This window comes from Hippocampus guttulatus, chromosome 14, assembly GCF_054856545.1.
Source record: "Hippocampus guttulatus isolate MCC_2025c chromosome 14, RoL_Hgut_1.0, whole genome shotgun sequence".
NCBI classification, from domain to species: Eukaryota; Metazoa; Chordata; class Actinopteri; order Syngnathiformes; family Syngnathidae; genus Hippocampus; species Hippocampus guttulatus.
In genome coordinates this window covers 11,961,416-11,982,816 of record NC_141274.1, presented here as the reverse complement: position 1 = coordinate 11,982,816, position 21,401 = coordinate 11,961,416, and the positions used below count along the sequence as shown (strand labels likewise).

The 21,401-nt window shown below is 42.6% G+C and overlaps 2 protein-coding genes across 4 annotated transcripts in view; one reads left to right on the top strand and one right to left on the bottom strand.

Moving 5' to 3' along the window:
- pax3a (paired box 3a) overlaps window positions 1–13,662 on the bottom strand; it is a 37,113-nt gene extending 23,451 nt beyond the window's left edge. Inside the window, exons 1-7 of one of the 3 annotated variants that reach the window (XM_086128727.1) lie at window positions 13,520–13,662; window positions 13,230–13,370; window positions 12,347–12,544; window positions 12,127–12,197; window positions 5,997–6,101; window positions 3,549–3,717; window positions 2,903–2,969 (exon numbers count right to left, since the gene is read on the bottom strand). In XM_086128727.1, the coding sequence (XP_085984853.1) occupies window positions 2,903–2,969; window positions 3,549–3,717; window positions 5,997–6,049 (289 nt within the window). In that variant the 5' untranslated portion in view covers window positions 6,050–6,101; window positions 12,127–12,197; window positions 12,347–12,544; window positions 13,230–13,370; window positions 13,520–13,662. Of the gene's footprint in view, window positions 1–2,902; window positions 2,970–3,548; window positions 3,718–5,996; window positions 6,102–12,126; window positions 12,198–12,346; window positions 12,545–13,229; window positions 13,371–13,519 lie in introns of those variants that run through there. The other 2 variants (XM_086128728.1, XM_086128730.1) reach the window with 2 other exon arrangements.
- Window positions 9,418–21,098, top strand: acsl3b (acyl-CoA synthetase long chain family member 3b). Its single transcript, XM_086128725.1, has 15 exons — window positions 9,418–9,620; window positions 11,155–11,632; window positions 12,082–12,259; window positions 12,736–12,845; window positions 13,533–13,671; window positions 13,914–14,064; window positions 14,389–14,512; window positions 14,639–14,710; window positions 14,780–14,919; window positions 15,366–15,538; window positions 15,874–15,948; window positions 16,019–16,210; window positions 16,810–16,924; window positions 17,006–17,163; window positions 17,377–21,098. Exons 2-15 carry the CDS (start codon window positions 11,282–11,284, stop codon window positions 17,532–17,534), a joined length of 2,136 nt encoding a protein of 711 aa, XP_085984851.1. The 5' UTR covers window positions 9,418–9,620; window positions 11,155–11,281; the 3' UTR covers window positions 17,535–21,098.
- The last annotated feature ends 303 nt before the right edge of the window (window positions 21,099–21,401 follow it).

Here is a 21,401-nt window from a genome sequence, read left to right as displayed (position 1 = left end):
CAGTGATGAGCAATGTTGTGAAATGACTCATTGAAAAAAAAAAAATTCCAGATACATTTAAAAATGTATCTGTGCATGCAAATACTTGATGGGGTTTTTTTCTACTTTCTTCCCTCCAAATTTTGCTGCTGTCGATTGCAAATTTCTCCATTGTGAGACAAATAAAAGGTTTTCTTATTTAGTTGGAGGTGGTTGGGGGGGGGGGGGGTTCCCCACAAAAAAAGGCATTCAAACAGGGGTGTGTAGACTACTTGTATATCCATTGTAAATGCATGGCTTGGATGACATGATATGGAATGTGGAAACATTAAGGGTTTTTTCATTGGTTTTTTTTTAAACAAGCGTGACACAGCATGCAAATAGCAATCATAACCTGTTAATGGTATCTTTGCAATGTGGTCTGGAAAAAATAATGAAAGTCTTTACAGGCAAAGCATAGAGATGAAAACAATTAAACTGATGGAGGCCCCCCCCCCCCGAGGGCCAAAACATTATTTTCTTACACTCGTAAAAATCATGGATCTGTTTACACTTGCCAAGATATTAGATGGACAACAGGAGGCAAGCATTCATCTTTTTTTACCCCTCTTTCAGATATATCGTGTTACATTTTTCAAATTTTACATTTACACAATTTAGTTTTACGTTTTGCAAAACGTGTTTACAAATTTGCAAGAATGGTTTCCCTTTTGTTTTTTACAGTTTTCATTTATTGTATAATAATCCTGTGCATTGGATTATTTATACTAGTTGCTTATTCCTATTAATTCAGCATTATGTTTAATAATATGTTGCAGGCCGCGTGTTACGACAAGGCAGTAAACACCTTACAAAGTGGTGCCATGTTGTTCACATTCAATGCCCCGAAAAGCAGATGGAAATATGAACTTTCAAATCCGATTGCACATATAATGAGTGCGCTAAAATGTGATGAGCGTCTTTTTTTGTTTCGTTTTTGAAACTACACAATACCGCCTGGGGGAAAAAAAAAAAGCTTCATCAAATGCAGCAACAATGAGAGCTGCAAGGACATGTGTTGGAGACACACGGCAGTGTAACACAGCCGTGCAAATTCTCGATTAGGGACACATAGAAGCACATGAGGGATCATTTGACTTACTGAAGCCTTGTCAAGTTGTGATAATTATGATAATTAGGCGTGTTTAACAGACCGATACATTTTTGGCTCCCTTCTCCCCCAGTAATGAGACAATAGGCTGCTGAGTGACCGACATCCCCAAGATATAACTGGTCATGACCCCCGTAGGACAAACCGGTGCATTGTTATAACTAACATTCTCTCGTGACTATTAATAGAGATCAAGTCACTTTCAAGAAAACCGACAAATATGCAAATGAAGTAGGAAAAAGCATCAAATCAAGGATGTAAGGTTTTTTGGGGGGGGTGAGTTGCATTCCTTTTTTTTCCTCCCCCATGTTAAATTCAATATTTGTATTGCATTTTGCTTTTGGGGCACGCGCGCACACGCACACGCACGCGCACGCACACGCACACGCACACGCACGCACACACGCACACAGCACTGTGTGACAAGAGGGCATGTGGAAACATTATATGTCCATAAAAGTCATAGTAAAGTTTGACTATCATGAAAAGGACATTGGATCCAGCGTGTCAAATCAATTAGCAGGGCAAACTGAGTCAGAAATGTACTGTGGCGGCGGACAAAATGCATTAAAAATGAAGTACAAAATGTCTCTGAAAAGAAACAGTGTGTCGCCTTCACGAAACGCAAGAAGTCATTCTGGCCTTTCGGAGGGGGAGGGAGGGGGCACAAGTCTTCAAAGTGCACACATGACGACAAGTAGTCATTTGCCATTCCCCAAAGACAAAGTTATGGCTCTCATACAAATGCTGTAGATTTGGGCGTGAAGTGTAAAGCAAATGGGTGCGCTTGGTCTGTTCGAATAAATCCCTCATTTATTGTACTGCTCAGCATTGGCTAATTGAGATGATTCATTCACTTAAAGAAAAAAAGTTATTGATCTGAATCTTGACTAAAGAGAGTAAGAGATGCTCGCGTTGCCTTTATATGGTCAGCACAGGCGTCATTATAGACGGCTTTGTGTAAATTGTCTTTCTTTTCTTACGTGTCTTGCCAAGGAATTTATGAAGATAGACAGCAATGTTTATTATGCCGGCAAACAGCTCAGGAATTACTGACATGGAAGTAATAAACAAAATATTGGTCTCATAGCCTTTTTGAACATTTTGGAAAACAAGACCCCCCCCCCCACCCCCTTCCCCAGCACATTCAATAAACAAAAGGAGTCCCGTTGCCTCAATTGAACCTTTGTGGAGTATCGTGATCTGAAGGATTGAGAACTGCAAAAACAGTGTATATTTCTAAATCTGATTGCATCTGAATCAAAACGCACTGTAGCGTGATCATAAAAAGGAGAGAACAATGATCTTATTCTGCAAGAAAAACAAATCCTACAAGGTGATTCAAAGATTAAAATGTGTTGAAGTTAAATGTATAGTTTCAGAAAAGTTTACATTGCGCTGTTTTGAAAATTTGAACAAAGGCATTCTATTCAATCATATTTTATGTCAACAAACCGATGGTTAAAAATACATTTTTTTTACCCACGTTATTGCAACACCCAAAAATGTTGAAAAAGACGCAGTGTATTGTTGGGATTAGCATTAAATCTGAACATGTCAGCAGTTGTATTTGCCCGAGTCGTACTTGACTACATGCATACAAAAAGTCTACACACCCCAGTTTACATGCCCGGTTTTTGTGACCACAACACACGGTCAAACCACATGTTTGTTATGGTGCAGTGAAACCAAGATTGAACTTTTTAGCCAGAATTCCAAAAAGGTATGTTTCGTGCAAACACATCACTTTTCATCTCCACAAAAATATCCTACCTGAAGTGAAGCATGGTGGTGGAAAGATCATGCTTCGGAGGCAAGGGGGGTTTCTCTTCAGTTGAAACTGTGGTGGGAATGATAAACAGTTCAAAATAACAGGTGGTGTGTTAGCATCAAACTTTCAAAAAATAAAAGAGAAGAGTTAAAAATATGTCAGGAAAAGCCTACTAGAAGAGCATGAAATTGGGGGTTAATCAGAGGCCTTTTAAGGTGTGCCAGCTTCTATTTAACAGGCGGCTGAATGTGATTGGTTAACTCTGAACACAGCCACATTCCAGTTGTACTAGGGTGTGCGCACTTACGCAAACACATTTCAGTTGTCAATTTTTATTTCCTCGCAAAAAGATTGTTTTTTTTCTAATTCAATTGCATTGTACAGGTCCTAAGTTATATTAATGGTGGGAAAAGTTGAAAGTAATTTATAGTGGTGTCTTTTTTTTTTCCTCACAAAGACCTGGCATTTGAGTGTAAAGACCTTCCAGGAGATCTTAAGATGAATCTACACAACTGAACATTTGCATTTTACAAACTGTACGATGCTGTGGGATGATTTCTACCAACATCTCCAGTGGGCTTTTACACCATAAAGTGGGCATTGTTAGGAAGAGGATGACATTCAGGAGGAAATCCACTCCCTGATTACCTGCCTCGAGGTATTATCGTTACGACGGACGGCCGAAAAGAGGGACTGTTTTTCGGATGCGTTTGATGTGATCAAATACACACGACCCACAACAGCCGAGGGCTTGAGCTCAAACCGAGCGGTGTTACCATGACAAAAGGGAGCTGTCAGTAGAGGCCAGGTGAGCTGCCTGAAAAAAAAGAAAGAGAAGGAGAGCAGAATTTGTTAACAATACAGCCTGTGGTCATGCAAGGGGCGCTTAATAGTTTAGCTAACGGTTTACGGTCCCATGAGAAAAAAAAGTAAGTGCCGATTATTATCCACCTGTATGTCAGGTGGGATACCCTCGACAGAGTATGCTGTCTGCGTGTGTGTGTGGGTAGAGAGAGAGAGAGAGAGAGAGAGACACCTTGAATTGCGTTTCCTACACCTCCACAGGCACTTGATGGAATCAACAAAGTGAACATCGTTTTTGTCAAGGTAAAATATTTTATACATTTGCTCTATATTGTTATTTTGCTGTTGGTCATAATGTTTTGGCTGCTTGTCAAAATGTGTCCAGCAAAATTCTGAGAATATTTATCGCCTCTCAATGGCTGTGACTGATTCCAGTTTTCACACTTGATTTCATAGAAGTAACTGCTTCCCAATTTGGGCAGTCCTACAAGACAGCCGCATTGACGAATTCAGCCACACGAGGACGCTAATGCACTGAATGCATCAAATGCTCCGTGTTTTCCACTTTTATTGAACCAAGGCACATATTTTACAAAGAAAAATCTCACAGCATACTACTTAACAGAAATGTAGACAGATGCACAAGTGAACCACTAAAACCCACTGCTGGTGCGGCGCTTGTGAATCACAGTCCTCTAATATTGTTATTGCTACTCACAAACCACATTATGTAAAAACAGTCAAATTAAACTGGAAGTAACAACAATTTGAAGTAAGTCAGGTAACTTGTACCTCAAGGCACCAACATACCACTTTATTTTCATAATATTAAAAAAAATTTTGCCTGCAGAAAAATATTATTTTTCTCAAAAATAAGAAAGTGTTTAAGTCCTATCTCGCTTTGGGATACACGTCATAGTTATCTTTAATTAGAGTTAGGATTATGAGGACTGCCCTTGGAAAAATTTCCCTGGGTTCCAAAAAATTAAGACGCCCTGTGAAGGAAGGAAGGTAGGTGTGTCATTAATGGAAACGTTTTGGCGCTGTCCATTGCTGTAGTGCTGAATAGCAGAAAGAACAAAAAAAAATCGGTGTGGGCATTCGAACATATCTAACATTGGTTTCATCTACAGTAAGCACATGATGCCAACTTGTGACAAATTGGGGAAGAGATTTGAAAATCAATTTCACGGCATCCATCCACAGGATTAGGACGGTGGTTAGTTCTGGTGTGAGTTCCGAGTCCACGGTCTGTGCCTCAAGCTGCTTCAGTGAGTGGGCCATGGTAATAAACTCTGGGATCCAAAAGCAGAAGCTCCCTCTTGTATTTAGAGGTGTAAACGCTTCAATGATGGGAGTGACTGTTGCAGGATTTAGATCTGACCCACAAACAGTCCCCTCCGGAAGTACTGGAACGGAAAGATCAGTATAGCAAAATTGTTTCATTTGATTAAACAAATCCAAATCCAGTTTTAACCATACTTTAATAAAGTAGATGTGATATGTGCATGCGTGACGCATGTGTGACGCATTGCATTTGAGTAAAACTTATGCTATGCCTTAAAGTTTGTGTTTGTAACAGTATTTGATTAACACACAAAAAAATAAAAAAAACATTATCAACCAGATTTGCAAGATTCTCAAGTATCAGTACTTGGTATTGGCGAGTACTCAAATGTAAGTACTTGTACAGTCCCCAGGATGTTTTCTAATACTATAATCCAATTCTTTATTAAAAAAGTGACCAGCTTGGTGTCCTCTAAAATCCACTTTTTCTTCCAAAATGTGCTATTGTATTAATGCCTGACTCCCCACGGTGGACTGACCCAGCGGGGGGTTCCGAACCAATGACCCTGAGGGTACATGCACCTTCACAAGATGAGAGAAATAACTTTTGGGCAGGGGGTCAAAATAAGTAGTGTTGTAAAGTAACGGGACAAAGGGCGTGCAGATGACCTCCTAGGGGTTTGAAATCATCTCACGGCCTTAAGTTTGTTTTCCAAGTCATATAACCCACGAGAATAGATCAACTTCACTAACGATCTGCTCCATGCCCAACAAAAACGTTTTTTGTTTGTGTTTAATTAACTCAATTTTATTTTTTCAAGTGGTTGCACAAAGTAAAATCATCTGGATCCAGATACTTTGAAAAACTAAAGTATAAGTAAAGCCTTTTATTCAGCAGCAGACTGACAGTTAATGTCTTATTTGTTGTGCGGCAAGTGAGATGTGGGCCACATCGATGTGAGTGATGTGCTCAACAAGACATCGGGAATGCAAATGAAATGGTACCTCTTTGAAAGCTCGTTCCAGCACCAGCTCCACAATTCCTTCATCATCATCATCTTTCACTTTTCGGAGCTGCCACGGATCCTCGCAGGGAAGCTTTCTTACAAACTGTGAATTTAGAAAAGAACAAAGGTAGTTTAGTGACTAAAAGAAATAGTACACAAATAAGAATACTATTACTTTAGAATGTCATGACTGAAGTAAAAGTTTAATTTTATTTAAACTACTTGTAACGTCATGTTTTTAAAGATCCACCTTGTTCATGGTTTGTCCTAGCCATGTTCAATTGAGACATGGCGATTCAAGAGAGACCCAATGCTGCCATCTGCTGGTCATAGTTCATGTTTGCTTTTTTTATTTTTTTTACATTACAGCTGGCCGATTTTATTCTTCATCCATTTCTATTAAAAAAAACAAAACAAAACAAAAAACGGAGTTGGCTTCAACTGCCGTCGCCAGCGCTCCTCGCTAAATTTCTCGTTTCACAACAATGGCTCACAGAGTTAAGGCAAAGCTACAAAGCTTGTTTTAAATACACAACGGGCAATTCTCTTTATGTTTATCTTGACAGTCAACTTCAACTGGCAGTGGCAGGAAAGAGACCCTTTGTCGAAAAATGTGTTTTGATATGCTAAACAGCTGCCTGTTGTAAAGCACTTGTAGCTTCAATTTTTGCTCGCGTGTCAAAACAAAAAAAAAATTGAGTGAACAACGCCTCGTGTGTTGAAAAAGGCGCAAGTTTTGTTATTTGCTCACGAGTCACAAAGATGTCTCCTTTTGGATTAAGAGTCGGTGGAACCCAACTAACACAGTGGGCATTTATCTGGGCTTAGTGTTGTTTTAAGAGGCGACACTGGTCTCGGGAGCAAAAAGATAAAAATCCACCTCTTTCAGGTTTTCAAAGGCAGCCCTTCATTTGGTCATCCAGTCAGTGAGTAACACCGCTTAAATGCCACCGTGACGAAAGCAGCAGAGAAAAGGAGGGGTGGCAGCCTACCACTGAGAGCCACAGGCAACACAGCGTCTGGGGCCGCCAGCTTCATTTCATAGGGGACCGCAGGGCTTAAAGTTAAAGATTACTTTGAAATCTGCATCCCTGCCATCAAACTCCTCCGCTGCGGCCCTCCCGCCTTCCCTCCAGCCGTCACTTCCCTCTCCCCCAAAAAAGAAAAAAAGCTGTCGCCACACAGCAAGGATGAGTTGGGAGCCAATCCTCTTTGATGACAGAGAAGGATCCTTTTGTTCCCTAATCCCCACACAAGCCTTTCCCTCCTCCCCTGCTCGCTATTTCTGGACGTTCAACTGGACACCGAGGGGTTTCATTATAAAGGCGCCAAGTTAGGGGTTCACCTGCTTGGCTTTGATTGAAATCTAACGAAGTTGCCTTCTTAGAAGCCTCTGCTTTTTGTCTCTAACAATCTGCTGCTTTCACGTCATTGAGAGGAAGCGCAACAAGTCACATGACACGGGTCAGTTCAGTCAAAGGTGTTTCCCCAAGGAACAACTATTTAGCCCTTCAGGAAGAAAAGGTCACCCAGAAACAGACACTGACGGGGTTCCATTTCCTGTCTGCCCGTGTTGCTTTTAAGATGTGGCTAGAGAATGCCATCATCAGATTGGACACACATTTCACAGAAGGAGGGGGTCGAGGGGTGGGTGGGATGAAAGCGCTGTTCTCGATATGAACATCTGCCCCTGTCAAAGACCTTCTCGGAAGCATAGCCCCGAGGAACGCCATTATTACGCACTTGCTTTGACTCGTCATGTGATCGCAAGTTTTATCTCTGCATGTTCATCGGAGTTCTTCTCTGCATGCATTTGAGGGAAGATCGACCCACAAGCAGACATATGGCCTCACAAGTGTGTGGATGCGCCGAGGAGTAGCGAGGAAGGACTCAATGTTGACAGTCAACGGGTCAAAGGCGGATTACCTGGTCTTTTTCACTTATCTATTTTGTTCTCACTTTCAATGTTTTTCATCATTGGAAAACAGAGGTAGAAGAAATGTTACACACAATTACTGTCTACCTCACTTGCTTGGTTTCTGTGCAGCAGTGGCGGTTCTGGGGGGGGGGGGGGGGCAGCGGGGGCCAGTTCCCCTGTAGCACCGATTCTGGCCCCCCCTGTGGCCCCCCCCTCCGAGCGCAGATTACGCAGTCGTGCCGAGTCGCCGACGCGAAAGGTGGAACCAAAGCGCGTGATTTAACATTCTAGTCGGACCCTTTAGTGCGCTGCGCCATTTAAAAATGAGCGGGAAAATGAGAAGCAGTCCGCAGAGAAGGAAATTACCACGACACGAGTGCTATTTGCGTGTGTGTGTGCGTGCATGCGTGTGTGTGTGTGTGTGTGTGTGTGTGTGTGTGTGTGTGTGTGTGTGCGTGTGTCTTTTTTAGTCTCCCTTTTTATTTTTATTTAACAGGATCAATATATAAGACATTGCCTTTTAAAATTTGGATAATTATATGCATGTAAAATATCTAGCTTCAGTGTATTTGCAATTTTTGTCCCCGGCAGGCTGGTACCATATCATCCCCTGGCTTGAATATTCTCAACAGATGGACACGGTGTATTGTTACGCTTGCAGACATTTTAGCCCTCCTAATACTGTTTTTTTCTCATCACTGTAATGTTATGACTACAATTTCAAAGTCTGAAGAAATAAAAAGTCAAATAAGATTTTGAATCTGTCTTTTTAGCCCTGGGTTGAATGCGCCCCCCCATCAAAACCCCTGGCCCCAGCCCGGCCCCCCTCAGTGAAATTGATCCAGAACCGCCCCTGCTGTGCAGGCAGTTTCAGGCAGTTTCAGTGAGTTTGTTTGGAGTCTGCCTTTCACACAAAGTCAGCTGGAACAGTCTCCAATTCCCCACGACCCTGAACAGGATGAGCGGTTATAGAAAATAGATGGATTGGATGGACATTCACTGGCTACACTGTAAATCCGAATAAATTGCCTCACTTTTTTGGAATTGGTGAACTCAAAAGTTCTAGTTCTCTGAGCTTGAACGTTTTGATTATATCCAACTGATATTTTTTTATATAGTTCCTCAAAAGCTTTGAGTTAGAGCAACTCCGTTCTGTTACTTAATGTTAGTTTTCAAAACTTAATTTATGAAGTTAACAGAACAATGTAATTGAATGTAAACGTGAAATTGACTTTGCACTGGGTAAAATAAATACACTAATATGGCTTCATTCAACTGGTTTGCTGATACTTGCTCCAATAAACATAAAACAGGTTTCCGTTTAATACATTTTACCAATAGGTAAACAAAAAAAAATTTCATAAACAGCGACCCATTTCTGCTTTTGTCTCTGTCAAATTGACCGATAGTAACCCGACTGACGTCCCCGCTACCCCGAGCACGCGCCACCTCCAGTTCTCCAATCACGGGCCGCCAAACGCGACAACGTCATCCAGTCGCTTCCGGGCTAGGAATGCCAGCCCGACTGCCGCTAAAATGTACCATTTTAACCAATTTTATACGGCTTTTATAAATTACTGGAAAAATTGACTTGAGGCCAATTGCACAGTGCTTTTAAACGACCTCAACATAATGCAGGAACTTCGCACTGAAGGATAACAGTACCTGAATCAATCCGGCAGAGGCTCACACGTAGCGGATGAGGTGAGAATGTATTGAAGCTTGGCAAATATTGCCGATTGTTAGCAACCGGGATGCTAAAGCGGCGCGTCACTCCGGACTTGCTATGCCAAAATACAACTTCGATTGTGATTTAATTGCGTGCACTTAAGGATTTCGAAGGCATCAACAGCTGCCATCAGTCTCAATGAAAATAGATAAAAATTTGCTTTTTTTGCGAGCGTATGTCCATGCCAATTGCGAGTTTACAAGCAAGGGGCTTTTTCCCCATTAAATTTAAACGTGATGTTGCTTTAGATGCTTTGTGTGGTACCTTTTAACCACATTTCCTCACAGTCTTTGTGAACAAATATGCTATGGGTTTTCGATCTGTGGTCGTGTGTCTTGATCTCGTCAAATTTTATCCGTGTGTCTTAAGGCCAAAGTAATCGATACTTGAGCATAACCTCTCCATTTCAAGTCTGCTATTCATCGCAAAAGAGTCTCAAAAAGCTGCACAGGCCCACAGTTGACAGGGATGGATCACGTCCCCTTGTTTAAACCTCACCTCTTTCACTCACGAGGAGGGAGGAAAGCGGAGAAGTGACATTAAAACAGGCCAAACCCAGATGTCAGGCAAGGCAAAGAGGCAATTTGCAAAAGGAGGTGTGGTTTTACTAAATTGAGTGTAAAAATAAATCTTTCATCGAGCTTTAGAAAAATATAGCTGCTCTATTTTCTACAGGTAGGGCATTCCAGAGTACTGGAGCCTGAATAGAGAATGCTTAAGAACATGCAGACTTCTTTTTAGCTCTCGTGGTCACCAAAAGGACCAGCACGTTGCAAGCATAGTTCTTGGGATGGAACATATTCATCAACAGAATTGGCACACACCATGACAGTCCGATAGTTTGCATTTTATCATGTTTGCCCAACCCTTGTCATTGTCTCGTGTTACATTCCACGCTACACTGTTATATTAGTTTGCTGAAAGAGATCCCATTTAAGAAATTGAACCCCCACTTTAGCTGCACAACTAATATATCTTTATTTTGCATTTCAGTGAGAGTAGGGTGAGCTTGTTTTGAATTTTCATTCATTTTTCTATGTTGCTTGGATCTTTGTTAGGACAGCCTGATTAGTATACATTTTTTTAGGCTGTTCCAGATTAGGCAGAAAATGACAATTCAAATATATAAATCACCTTTTCCAGATAGGTGGATAATTAACTTTTGGTCTCTTATTGCTTAGATCAAAGAAATGAATGACAGGCAGAGCATTTAATGACAATACTCTGTCATTAACTAATTAACTTTACAACAGAGAGGAAATTTCAAGTATAAAAACATGCAAAAAAAAAAAAAGCTTGCGCTGATAAAACTTGATAGACAGCCATTCTCACTCTCATACACAGCTACTGATAATTTTGAGGTCTTGCTTATGGCAAACGTTGCTGACTGATAGAAGGTGCTAAGAATAGATTCATTTACCGTTGTCTGTAGGGTTGTATAGAGTTTTGTGCATTTGATTTTGCTAATGCAGGCTGCATTTTCTAAGGTTCCCGTTTCCTGCATTGCAGGTCAGGTTGACTTGCTCACAGAAATCAAGCACACCCACTGATCTTCCACCAATCCTCCAAGACCTGTTTTTGTAGACGTCTCCTGGTCTGCCTTTTTTTTTTTCCAATTTATATCTTTCCTCTCAAGATGAAGCTGAAGGAGGACATCAACCCCCTGCTCCTGCAGGTCTTTCGATCTGTTGTCTGGGTCTACTCTGTGATCACCTTCATACCCTGGTACTTCCTTTCCGGGGCAGGCACCAATTTAGAACGGGCCCGCCGCATCAAAGCGCGTTCAATTAGCGGGCACCCGGCGGGCCCGTACAGGGCCATCAACAGCCAACGGGAGCTGGTGGCGTGGCTGCACCCCGGGGTAGACACGCTGGATAAAGTATTTGAATATGCAGCCAAGAGGTTTCCCCAGAGGGACTGTCTGGGGACCAGGGAAGTGCTGAGTGAGGAGGATGAGCTCCAACCTAATGGGAAGGTCTTTAAGAAGGTGAGAGAACATTCCTACAGCGGTGCCTTGACTTGCGAGTTTAATTTGCCGACCAAAAATATTCGGATCTCTAACCGTCATGTGGAAAATGTTCTATTCCTGACCAGCGGAGTCATGGCACCGTCAAATGATTTCCACCAATTTCATTGCAGTGTAATTAATCAGCAGGCTTAGGCAAAGAAAAAGAACACCGAGTCTATTTTCAACAAGTAAAAACAAAAGCCGTTTTGTGCACCGGGAGGAAGTCGGTGCCGTAGCAGTGAGGGCCCTGCATGTGGCACTATTTGACTAGATCTGAATGAAGCGAGACCATGATGAGCAGTCCTCGGTAGCCTCAAGAAAGATTTCTAGAAATCAAACAATTCCCATCAATTCTTTCGTTAACTTTAAGAGATAAACTTAAGAGCAGTCACACGAGTGAACAGTGTCGAAATATGTGGCGTGTGCAGGTCATTCTTGGGAACTACAACTGGCTGTCATATGAGGAGACTTACCAGGCAGCCAGGATGTTCGGAAGCGGCCTGGCGTCCCTCGGCCAGAGACCTCGGTGCAACATTGCCATCTTCTGCGAGACCAGAGCAGAGTGGATCGTGGCAGCTCAAGCCTGCTTCATGTACAATTTCCCACGTGAGTGACATTTACTCCAATTGTTAGTTGGCAAAAAAGCAGGTTGTGTGGAAAAGGAGTAAAAATCGGTTCAGCCGGGATATTTACCCTCTTAGCTTGTTTCGTTTGGACACAGCGAGCCATATTAAAGTACACAGGCGTCGAGGTTCTCCCAGCTGACCGGCCCTGAAATGACCTTGTCAACCCCTTTTTAAAGGAATACACCTGAGCTGCAAGCCAATCAGGTCAGAGCTCAGCAATTGGCCATCCACAGGTGGTTGCAATTTCCTTCCCTGAAACAATCATCTGAGCGCAAAACACATAAAGCGCCGCACAATCACCACAGCAACAGTTTTGGATGGAGAGAAATGTGCACCTTTCTCCCCATTCAAAATTCATGAAAATCAGTGGTTAGTATGGGTCATTTAGCTCTATAACACCAACCCAGGCTATTGAAGTACTCTGATTGGTGGTTTTTCCCCTCTCTTATTTGACAGTCGTCACCCTATACGCCACTCTGGGACCCATGGCCATCGCCCACGGTCTGAATGAGACCGAGGTCACCCACATCATTACCAGTAACGACCTGCTGCAGAGTCGTCTCAAGGTACCTGCCGGCGGCATCTATCGTATCATAGTTCACTAAACCCCCGCTTGTGGCAGGGGATATTCATTTGAGATCCACCGGCTTTTAGTGAAAATCGCAATCGAGAGAGACAATCAAACAAACTATTTTTAATAGTTTTACACATTGAAACATGGGTCTCAAACTCAAGGCCCAGAGGCCAGATCCGGCCCGCCACGTCTTTTCATGGGGCCCGCGAAAGCCAATCATGTGTGTCAACTTCCAGAATCTTTGCTCAAATCCGTACTGAAATGTCAAATTGACATGTGTAATAAATAACGAGTTTTTTTCAATAATTCTGTTACTCTCTTTACACTCACTTGAACAATAATTGAACATACAAACGGAGCAAACAGTGATACTCACACGCATATATTCTCTCTGCTCTTTGGGAACAAAACAACGATGTCCAGTAGGGGACCTTCTCTGTATTCTCGTCTTGTCGTTAATTTCACTACATCTCTTCCCAGTACAGCTCACTGCTGACCAGACTGTCGTGGTGCTACACTGAAAGCGCAAAATTCAAAATTTAGACATGGCTGTATACCTGCCAAACCCATAAAAAAATTGCTTTAAAATCTGCACATAAAAGGGGGGTTCGCTGTACTATTTTCAAGTATTCAGTTCAATGAAATCAATGTAAATTGTCATCGTACTTCCTCCCATCAGGCGATGTTGTGCGATGTTCCGAGGCTGCAGTATGTCATCGTAGTCGACAAGAAGCCGTCGAGCTGGCAGGACATCCCCAGAGGCGTCACGATCCACAGCATGGACGCCGTTAAAGAGATGGGATCCAGGCCTGAAAATTGTGAGCGTTTGTGCAACCGGATTAAAAAGCTTTCTCATTTTGCCGGGGAACTGCAAGTACCCTGATGCGAAATTGGATTGATGTGTAACACACAAAAAGACATTGTCATCAGATGAACAGGGCTTCGCTGTTCGTGAATTAACGACTGTCGTTTTTCCATTTGATTCAGAAAAAGTACACAAAATGGCTTCCCCCTCAGCTCTGTGTTCAACCCACATCTGCCATCTTGTCTGTGTGCACAGTAGCGACTCACGGCAGACAGCCGCAGTCGTCGGACATCGCCGTCATCATGTACACCAGCGGCTCCACGGGCATCCCCAAGGGGGTCATGATCTCCCACGGCAACATCATCGCCGGCATCACTGGGATGGCAGAGCGAATTCCCAACCTCAAGTACGCAGAGATCAAATTTGACCGCTGAGGTCTCGGAGACTTCCTCGGTGTAATTACTGCCGTCTAATGCACTGCACCTCAGAGCTAAATGGCCACCGATAATGGCTAACAATAATGTGTGTCCATTAACATGCGACATAGACAAAAGTATTGGGACGTCTACAGGAAGTGAAAATGAAATAAGATGGTCAGTCCTTTGCTGCGATACCAGTTTGTATGGCTTAATGGAAGTCTTTCAACATGATTCATTCGAGTGTCTATTAAAGTGACGGCCACTATTTGCAAAATAAGGATACCGAGCAGCTGTTGTTCGTGTGTTGGCAGTGAAACGGACACCTACATTGGCTACCTGCCGCTGGCCCACGTTTTAGAACTCAGCGCCGAGCTGGTGTGCGTCTCTCACGGCTGTCGCATCGGCTATTCCTCCCCGCAGACTCTCGCCGACCAGGTCAGCGTACGAACGCATGCTTGTCGCCTGTACACATGACATTGAGCAGATTGAACGGTCGAGTCACATTGCGTGTTCCAAAGACACTGACGGAGAGTTGATGCAGTGTGTTGTCAATCGTTGCAGTCCACCAAAATCAAAAAAGGCAGCAAAGGAGACACCAGCATGTTGAGACCGACGCTCATGGCCGCCGTACCGGTGAGTCTTCGGATGCTGCATTTTCAGCGCGCTGAATGTGAACTGATGACCCTCTTGCCTGATGTACAGGAAATAATGGACCGCATTTATAAGAACGTGATGACAAAGGTGGAGGGAATGAGCAAATTTCAAAAGACACTCTTCGTGCTGGCGTACAACTACAAGATGGAGCAGATCTCCAAAGGCTACAGCACACCTCTTTGTGACAGGTGATGATGCCCACTCGACGCAATAACATGCAGGAACAAGTTTCTTTGGCATAATTCCTCCTGTTGACATTTTTTGTTTTTGTCACCGGGGCAAATTAGACCTTAAAATGGAACAAGCGAGAGCTCTTCTTTGCCCACGCTCAGGAGTCACGTGCAGCTTCGAAAGTCATTGTTCACCCAAGGCAACTCGATGTGCTTTGCGCAACACCTAAAAGCATTTACAAATAGAATAGCTGAAGAGACTCAAAGGCAGCAAAGCAAAGAGAAGGGTTCAAACAGATGATGGGTTCCGGAGAAACAGATTTTTTGGGGGGGGGGGGGGGGGGTTGTATGGACCCAATCGTTTTCATCCAGTCTTCAACAGAAAATCGAATTTTCCTCTTGTCAGAATGTTTTTTTCCCCCCCCCCACTGTCTTACCACCATTTATCCCTATAAACGTCTTAGTTTGGTGTTCAAGCGTGTCCGGGCACTGCTGGGCGGCAACACACGGGTGCTACTCTCAGGCGGAGCCCCGCTGTCGGCCGCCACGCAGCGCTTCATGAACATCTGTCTGTGCTGCCCCGTGGGGCAGGGATACGGCCTCACGGAGACCTGTGGAGCGGGCACCATCAGTGAGGGTCAGTACAGAAACACCGTTGGCCTCCAACTACAGTGAGCACCCAGCCGTTTTGTGTTTGGCTTTTCACAAATTCAATTATTCGTGTTATTTTCTGTGACAAACTAACTGAATTTTTAAAAAATAAATAAAAGTCAAAACGAAATAGAAACTAACTATAATGATAACCCTGGTGCTTGTGAATTCTTGTTAAGAGTAAATTCTACGTCATTAATTTATGTTGCAGATGCGTGATGAAGAGTGGGTGGTTACTGTATTAATCTTTGCCAGTCAATTCCATCATTCACCATTTAAAAAAAAAAAAATGGTGAATTTTTTTTTTTGGATACTTTGCAGTTTGGGACTACAGCACCGGACGGGTGGGCGCACCGCTTGTATGCTCAGAATTTATGCTCAAGGACTGGGAAGAGGGTAAGTTCAGCAAAGCAACTTTGGAATCAAAGTTGACCGGTTCTGAAGAGGTGACTTTGTGCGTCCACAGGACGCTACTACAGTACGGACAAGCCCAACCCGCGCGGGGAAATCTTGATCGGCGGACCTAATGTAGCAATGGGTTACTACAAAAATGAAACCAAGAACCGCGAGGACTTTTTCGTGGACAGGAAAGGCCAGCGATGGTTCTGCACTGGAGACATTGGAGAGTTTCACCCTGACGGATGTCTCAAGATCATCGGTGAGAAACCTGTTAAAGATGAGCTGTCGTGTTTGAATGAAAATGAAAGGTGAAATCTTTTTTTTTTTGAATGGGTTAGGTGGATATTATTAAAATTCTACCGTACTAACAACGTAATTAAATAGAATGTAATGAACGAAACGGTTTGTGCATCATGATTCATTGCGGCTCCTTCTGGTCTGCACAACTAGGCCACTTGGGGGCAGTCTAACATGACCGAAAATGAAATATAAAGCTAAATGGACATTTAGCAAATACACAACTTGTAATTCTCTTTTGTGTTTAATTTGACAGTAAACTCCAACTGGGAGTTGCAATAAACAGTTTGCAGCTTCTTTGTTTATATATATAAATATATACTGTATACCGGTATATTTTTCTTCAGAATAAATTGTTCAATAACCAATGAAGTGCCGCCTGGTGGGGAGTTAAGCTCACTTTCTAATTAATAGAAAAGTACTTCTTTGACACCTCTAGGCAATTACATTTTTTTTGAAGGAGGGTGTCAACTACTGTATTCCCAAATTTCTGCTATTTAACCACAGAACAGAATACACAGGAGGGACCTTTTAGGATCGTGACATGTTATCTTCCAACAGATCGCAAGAAGGACTTGGTGAAACTACAGGCCGGTGAGTACGTCTCTTTGGGAAAAGTGGAGGCCGTTCTGAAGAACTGCCCGCTAGTAGACAACATCTGTGCCTATGCCAACAGGTAAAGTCCTTTGACAAAATAGGCAGACCTTTTTTTTTGTTGTTGTTTTGTTTTTTTAAACGTCTTTATGTTGGTCTGCAGTGACCAGTCATACGTGATTAGCTTCGTGGTGCCAAACCATAAACTGCTGATGGCACTGGCGGAGCGGATGAAGGTGCGGGGCTCGTGGGAAGAGATCTGCAACAACCCGCAGATAGAGAAGGAAGTGCTCCGCATCCTGACTGAAGCTGCTATCTCATGTAGGGGGTTTTCTGGCCTCCCTTTTTTTTTTTTCTTAAGAATTGCCTGAGGATAATTTCCATAAAAAAAAAAAAAAAAGAAAATCTCGACGACGCCAACTGCAAATAATCATGGTTTATGTATATAATACTTTTTTACTTGTCTGGTCCTTGTATGTTCATATTTCAAAAACCGTCATGTTCACCAACCCTCTTCTGCTCTCGCCCACGCAGCAAAACTGGAGCGGTTCGAGATCCCCAAAAAAGTGCGGCTGTGCTCGGAACCTTGGACACCAGAGACTGGCCTGGTCACAGACGCATTCAAACTGAAGCGCAAAGAGCTCAAAACGCATTACCAAGAAGACATTGCAAGGATGTACGGAGGCAAATAACACATGGCCACACACGCACGAGGGCATGTACTAACACGAGCGGGTCCGAGGCCCCTGAAAGAACGACTTCGGGGGAGGGGGAGCCTTATGATTTCGATAAAAACACGACAAGACAGACCCCTGGTATTGATTCAACACATGGGAAGAATCCACCTTCCACACAAACCAGTGACTCGCACTCCCGCCAAGCTCTCAGCGATGCGTTTCGGCCTTGGTTGCCAAGGCAACCAAGGCCAGTCGCGGATTTCTGCACGAAGGGAAACAAATAGGTGGCCATGGCCAAAATAAACCTGACGTGAGCGATATTCAAATATCACTGTTCTCGCTCAATACTGGAATGATTCTGATCATCTATTCTCTTTTACTTCCAAATAGGATCCAGGTTTTCAATCTTTGCTTTTGTTGCTTCTTCTTGTGAATATACTTTTTTTTTGTGCAAAAAGTCTTGCAAAGCCATGAGTTGTCAGTCGGATGTTTTTGTGTTCATTTGTGGTTTTTTTTATTCTTATTGTAAGAGCACCATCATGTTTTATTGACGACTTTTGCGCATTTGTGATTTGTATGTTCACCCAAAGACGTTTTTTTTTTTGTTGGATAAACTCATATCCCAAACGTTTGTTTACTTGAATTGTCCCAAACGTTTGTTTACTTGAGTACGTGTTTACCGATTGGACATCAGACTTCTGTCTACGCAGTGACCACCTCGCTCTTAGGCCTTTTGGTACCATTTTGATTCCACTCCCAATATGAGAAGCCCGTAGTCGCTTTAGTCAAACGTGCAATGTTCTTCTCGTCATGAAGCACGGAGTCAGGCTTTGGATAACTTATGTTCTTTTAAACATGGTGTTCCCTGTCGGGTTGCAGCTGGCTCAAGCACAATATGTGTTTTTCATGGCGCGCCTTGTCAGTTAGCAACTAATTTACTACGTTATGTTACTCTTGTCTTGATGTGCCTGGTCGGGATGTGGCTGATGTTATGTTCTCATGATGCACCTTGTTGGGTTGTGGCTATCTTGTTTTATTCAAGTCATGATCCGCTTTGTTGGTATGTGACTGACTTACTCTGTTATGTTCTCGTCAGGATGTGCGCCGTCAGGTTGCGGGTAACCTAAATTCTTCTAGTCGTCATGCGCCTTGTCGGGTTGAGGAGAATACCATGTTTTATGCCGCTCCTTGTTGGGTTGCAGCCAATTTGCTACGCTGAGTTGGTCTCGTCATGAGGCGCCGTGTCAGGTTGGAGCTAACTTCCTTCATTAGGTTCTTGTCATTATCATGCCATGCCTAGTTAGGTTGCGGCTAGTTTACCACGCTGTGGTGTGTCTCTTCATGTTGCGCCTTGATGAGTTGCGATTTACTGTGTTAGGCTCCTCTTGTCATGATGCGCTTTATAAGGTTATGGCTAACTTATTGCCGTCTTCTCATCATGAGGCGCCTTGTCGGGTTGTAGATAATGTACGCTATATTTTCTCGGGTTGCGGATCATTTAACGTTACAATCAATCTAGTTGGGTTGTGACTGAATCACTACGTTATGTTCTCTTCACGATGCGCGGTGTTTGGATGCGGCTAACTTGCTAGGTTAACTTCCTTTTTCCCTCCCCACTACAAGCTTACTTTTTACCTTAATGTCGCGATACGTTTTGTCATGTGGATAACTTTTGACATTATTTTCTTCTCGTCGGGTTGCGGCAAACTCACATTATAGGCAGTTTGCTTCCCATCACCTAAATCTCGCGTTAAAGTTACCAATCAAGCATTTAAGCATTACCTAGCTATCACATTGGAATGGATGTCTCCAAGGGAATGTGCTGTAAATACTTTGCCTTTTCTCCCACAACCTTTTTTTTTCTTCTAAATTGTACAATGCCTCCTCAGGCATATTTTTTTTTCTACCTGTGAATATAAATAATACAAATGATTGTGCAATATTTATTCTCATATTTTAGTTTCAATTACATAGGAACATTTCAAAAAAAGGTGGCATCTCTTCACTGAACTTTTTAAAAAGTGTTCAAGCGGTGGCATAGAAGACCAAGAGAACGACATAGGAACCCATAGGAGTAATGTAGAGAGACACTGAAAAGCATGTGTATGTAAGTGTGTTACTTTGCTTTTGTTTGGATTGAAGACTTGAAGGGATGGGCCATCATAACTGATGAATTTATGGGTAAAGAATTCTGTTGGTACGTGAAATGAAATCGTAATCAATACCGCTTAATTTTTCAGAGTTCTGAAAAAACTATTGTCCCATTGAAATTATATTTCAAAAAAATAAATTAAATCCCCCTCAATCAAATGTCGTCGATGCCCATCCTGAGTAGACGGCGAATATTGACTTACGTAGCATGTGCTCAACTGAACGTGAGGAAATGAACACAGGCCTGTGGAAAGCTGTTGGAGAGTGTGTCCCATATGACTGTTCTGTTTCACATTCCTGCACAACTTTGGCAATAGTCGTCCAGCTGCAGGTTAGTCTTGACGCAAAACTGCACTAGTTGACATCTGTGCGCTACTAGTACATTTCCTGTCTAATTTGTAACCTCACGAATAATATGAGTAACACGCAGGTGTCAACTAGTGCGCAGTTTCACCTCGCTCATGGCATGTCCTACTATGGCAAAGTTGTTCTTCTAGTGAGGACAGAGAGGGGACTAGTATACACTCAATCGGGCTTTCCATACACCCCTTGATATTACAGAATTAATTTCACTTGTGTGGGGTTTTTTTTGTTTTTGTTTACAGATTTCATGTAACATTGATAATATGTGATGCAGTAAATGCATATATAAGGTTCTGAAGAAATGAAGAAATTTTATTTCATGTACATTATTTACTGCAGTTTTTTGTGGCATAATGCCAGGGAACAAAAAAAAATGTATTGGGATCATGGAATGAATTTCTGACATTTTAGCACCCAGGAATGCAACTTATGTTTTCATATATTTGCTTCTATATTCTTGTTGCCTTCTGACACGTGAGCTTGTCTTTGGGGCTCTTATGAAGGTGACATCGGAAGTCCAATTTCTTTTCAAGCTCACGTTCTTTATAAGTACATTTTATGTCGAATAAAAATGTGTGTACGTACACACGTGAAGACTCTCCACTAACAACCCAGGCTAAACTTAGCTCCATCCCCCGCGCAACTCTCAATCGAGATGTAAGACTTAGTGAAAATAGGTCAATAATAAGTAAAAGAGCAATTGATGCCCACCCCAAAAATGGATTCTCTATAATTGCCTCACATTGCAGCAAAGTACTTCTTTTATCTAAATGAAGCGCCTTGATTCACTGAAAATTGTTTCATTGTCAATGAGGTGGCCGCATCTTGGAGTGTTAGAGAAAGAGTCCCAAAAATATAACGAGTTCAATTTTCAGGGTATAATGGAGCATTGATTAAAAAAAAAAATAATGATTTATGAATAATGAATAAGCAGATGATTGCTGTACAGTATGTAATAGTCCTCTTACTGTCTGGGGGCAGGGAAGGGGTCCCCTCAAACAAGTGTCTCCTTCCTTATTTCTGTGATTTGGCTTTGAATATTATGGAATAAAATGTTTCAAAGTTTGTGTCGTAAAGTTGGGTGCTCTTTGTTCCTTTGAGGCGCGGCGTGTGACCAGCCGCTTGGCTTGCGATCATCCTGAAACTGCTGTTCCTATGGCAACAAAGGCCATTGAGAGTGTGTGCGTGCGTGCGGTATATCGATGGTTACAGAACACGACGTTCGAAGATGCGTCCTTCAATCAGAGCCTAATAGAATCTCTATTAAATAGACGATTGTTTCACAAAAAGCACACTTTTCATGATGGAGCTATACAAGTATATCGTTCATTCATATTGGCTGAAACAGTCATAGAATTTTAGGCCATA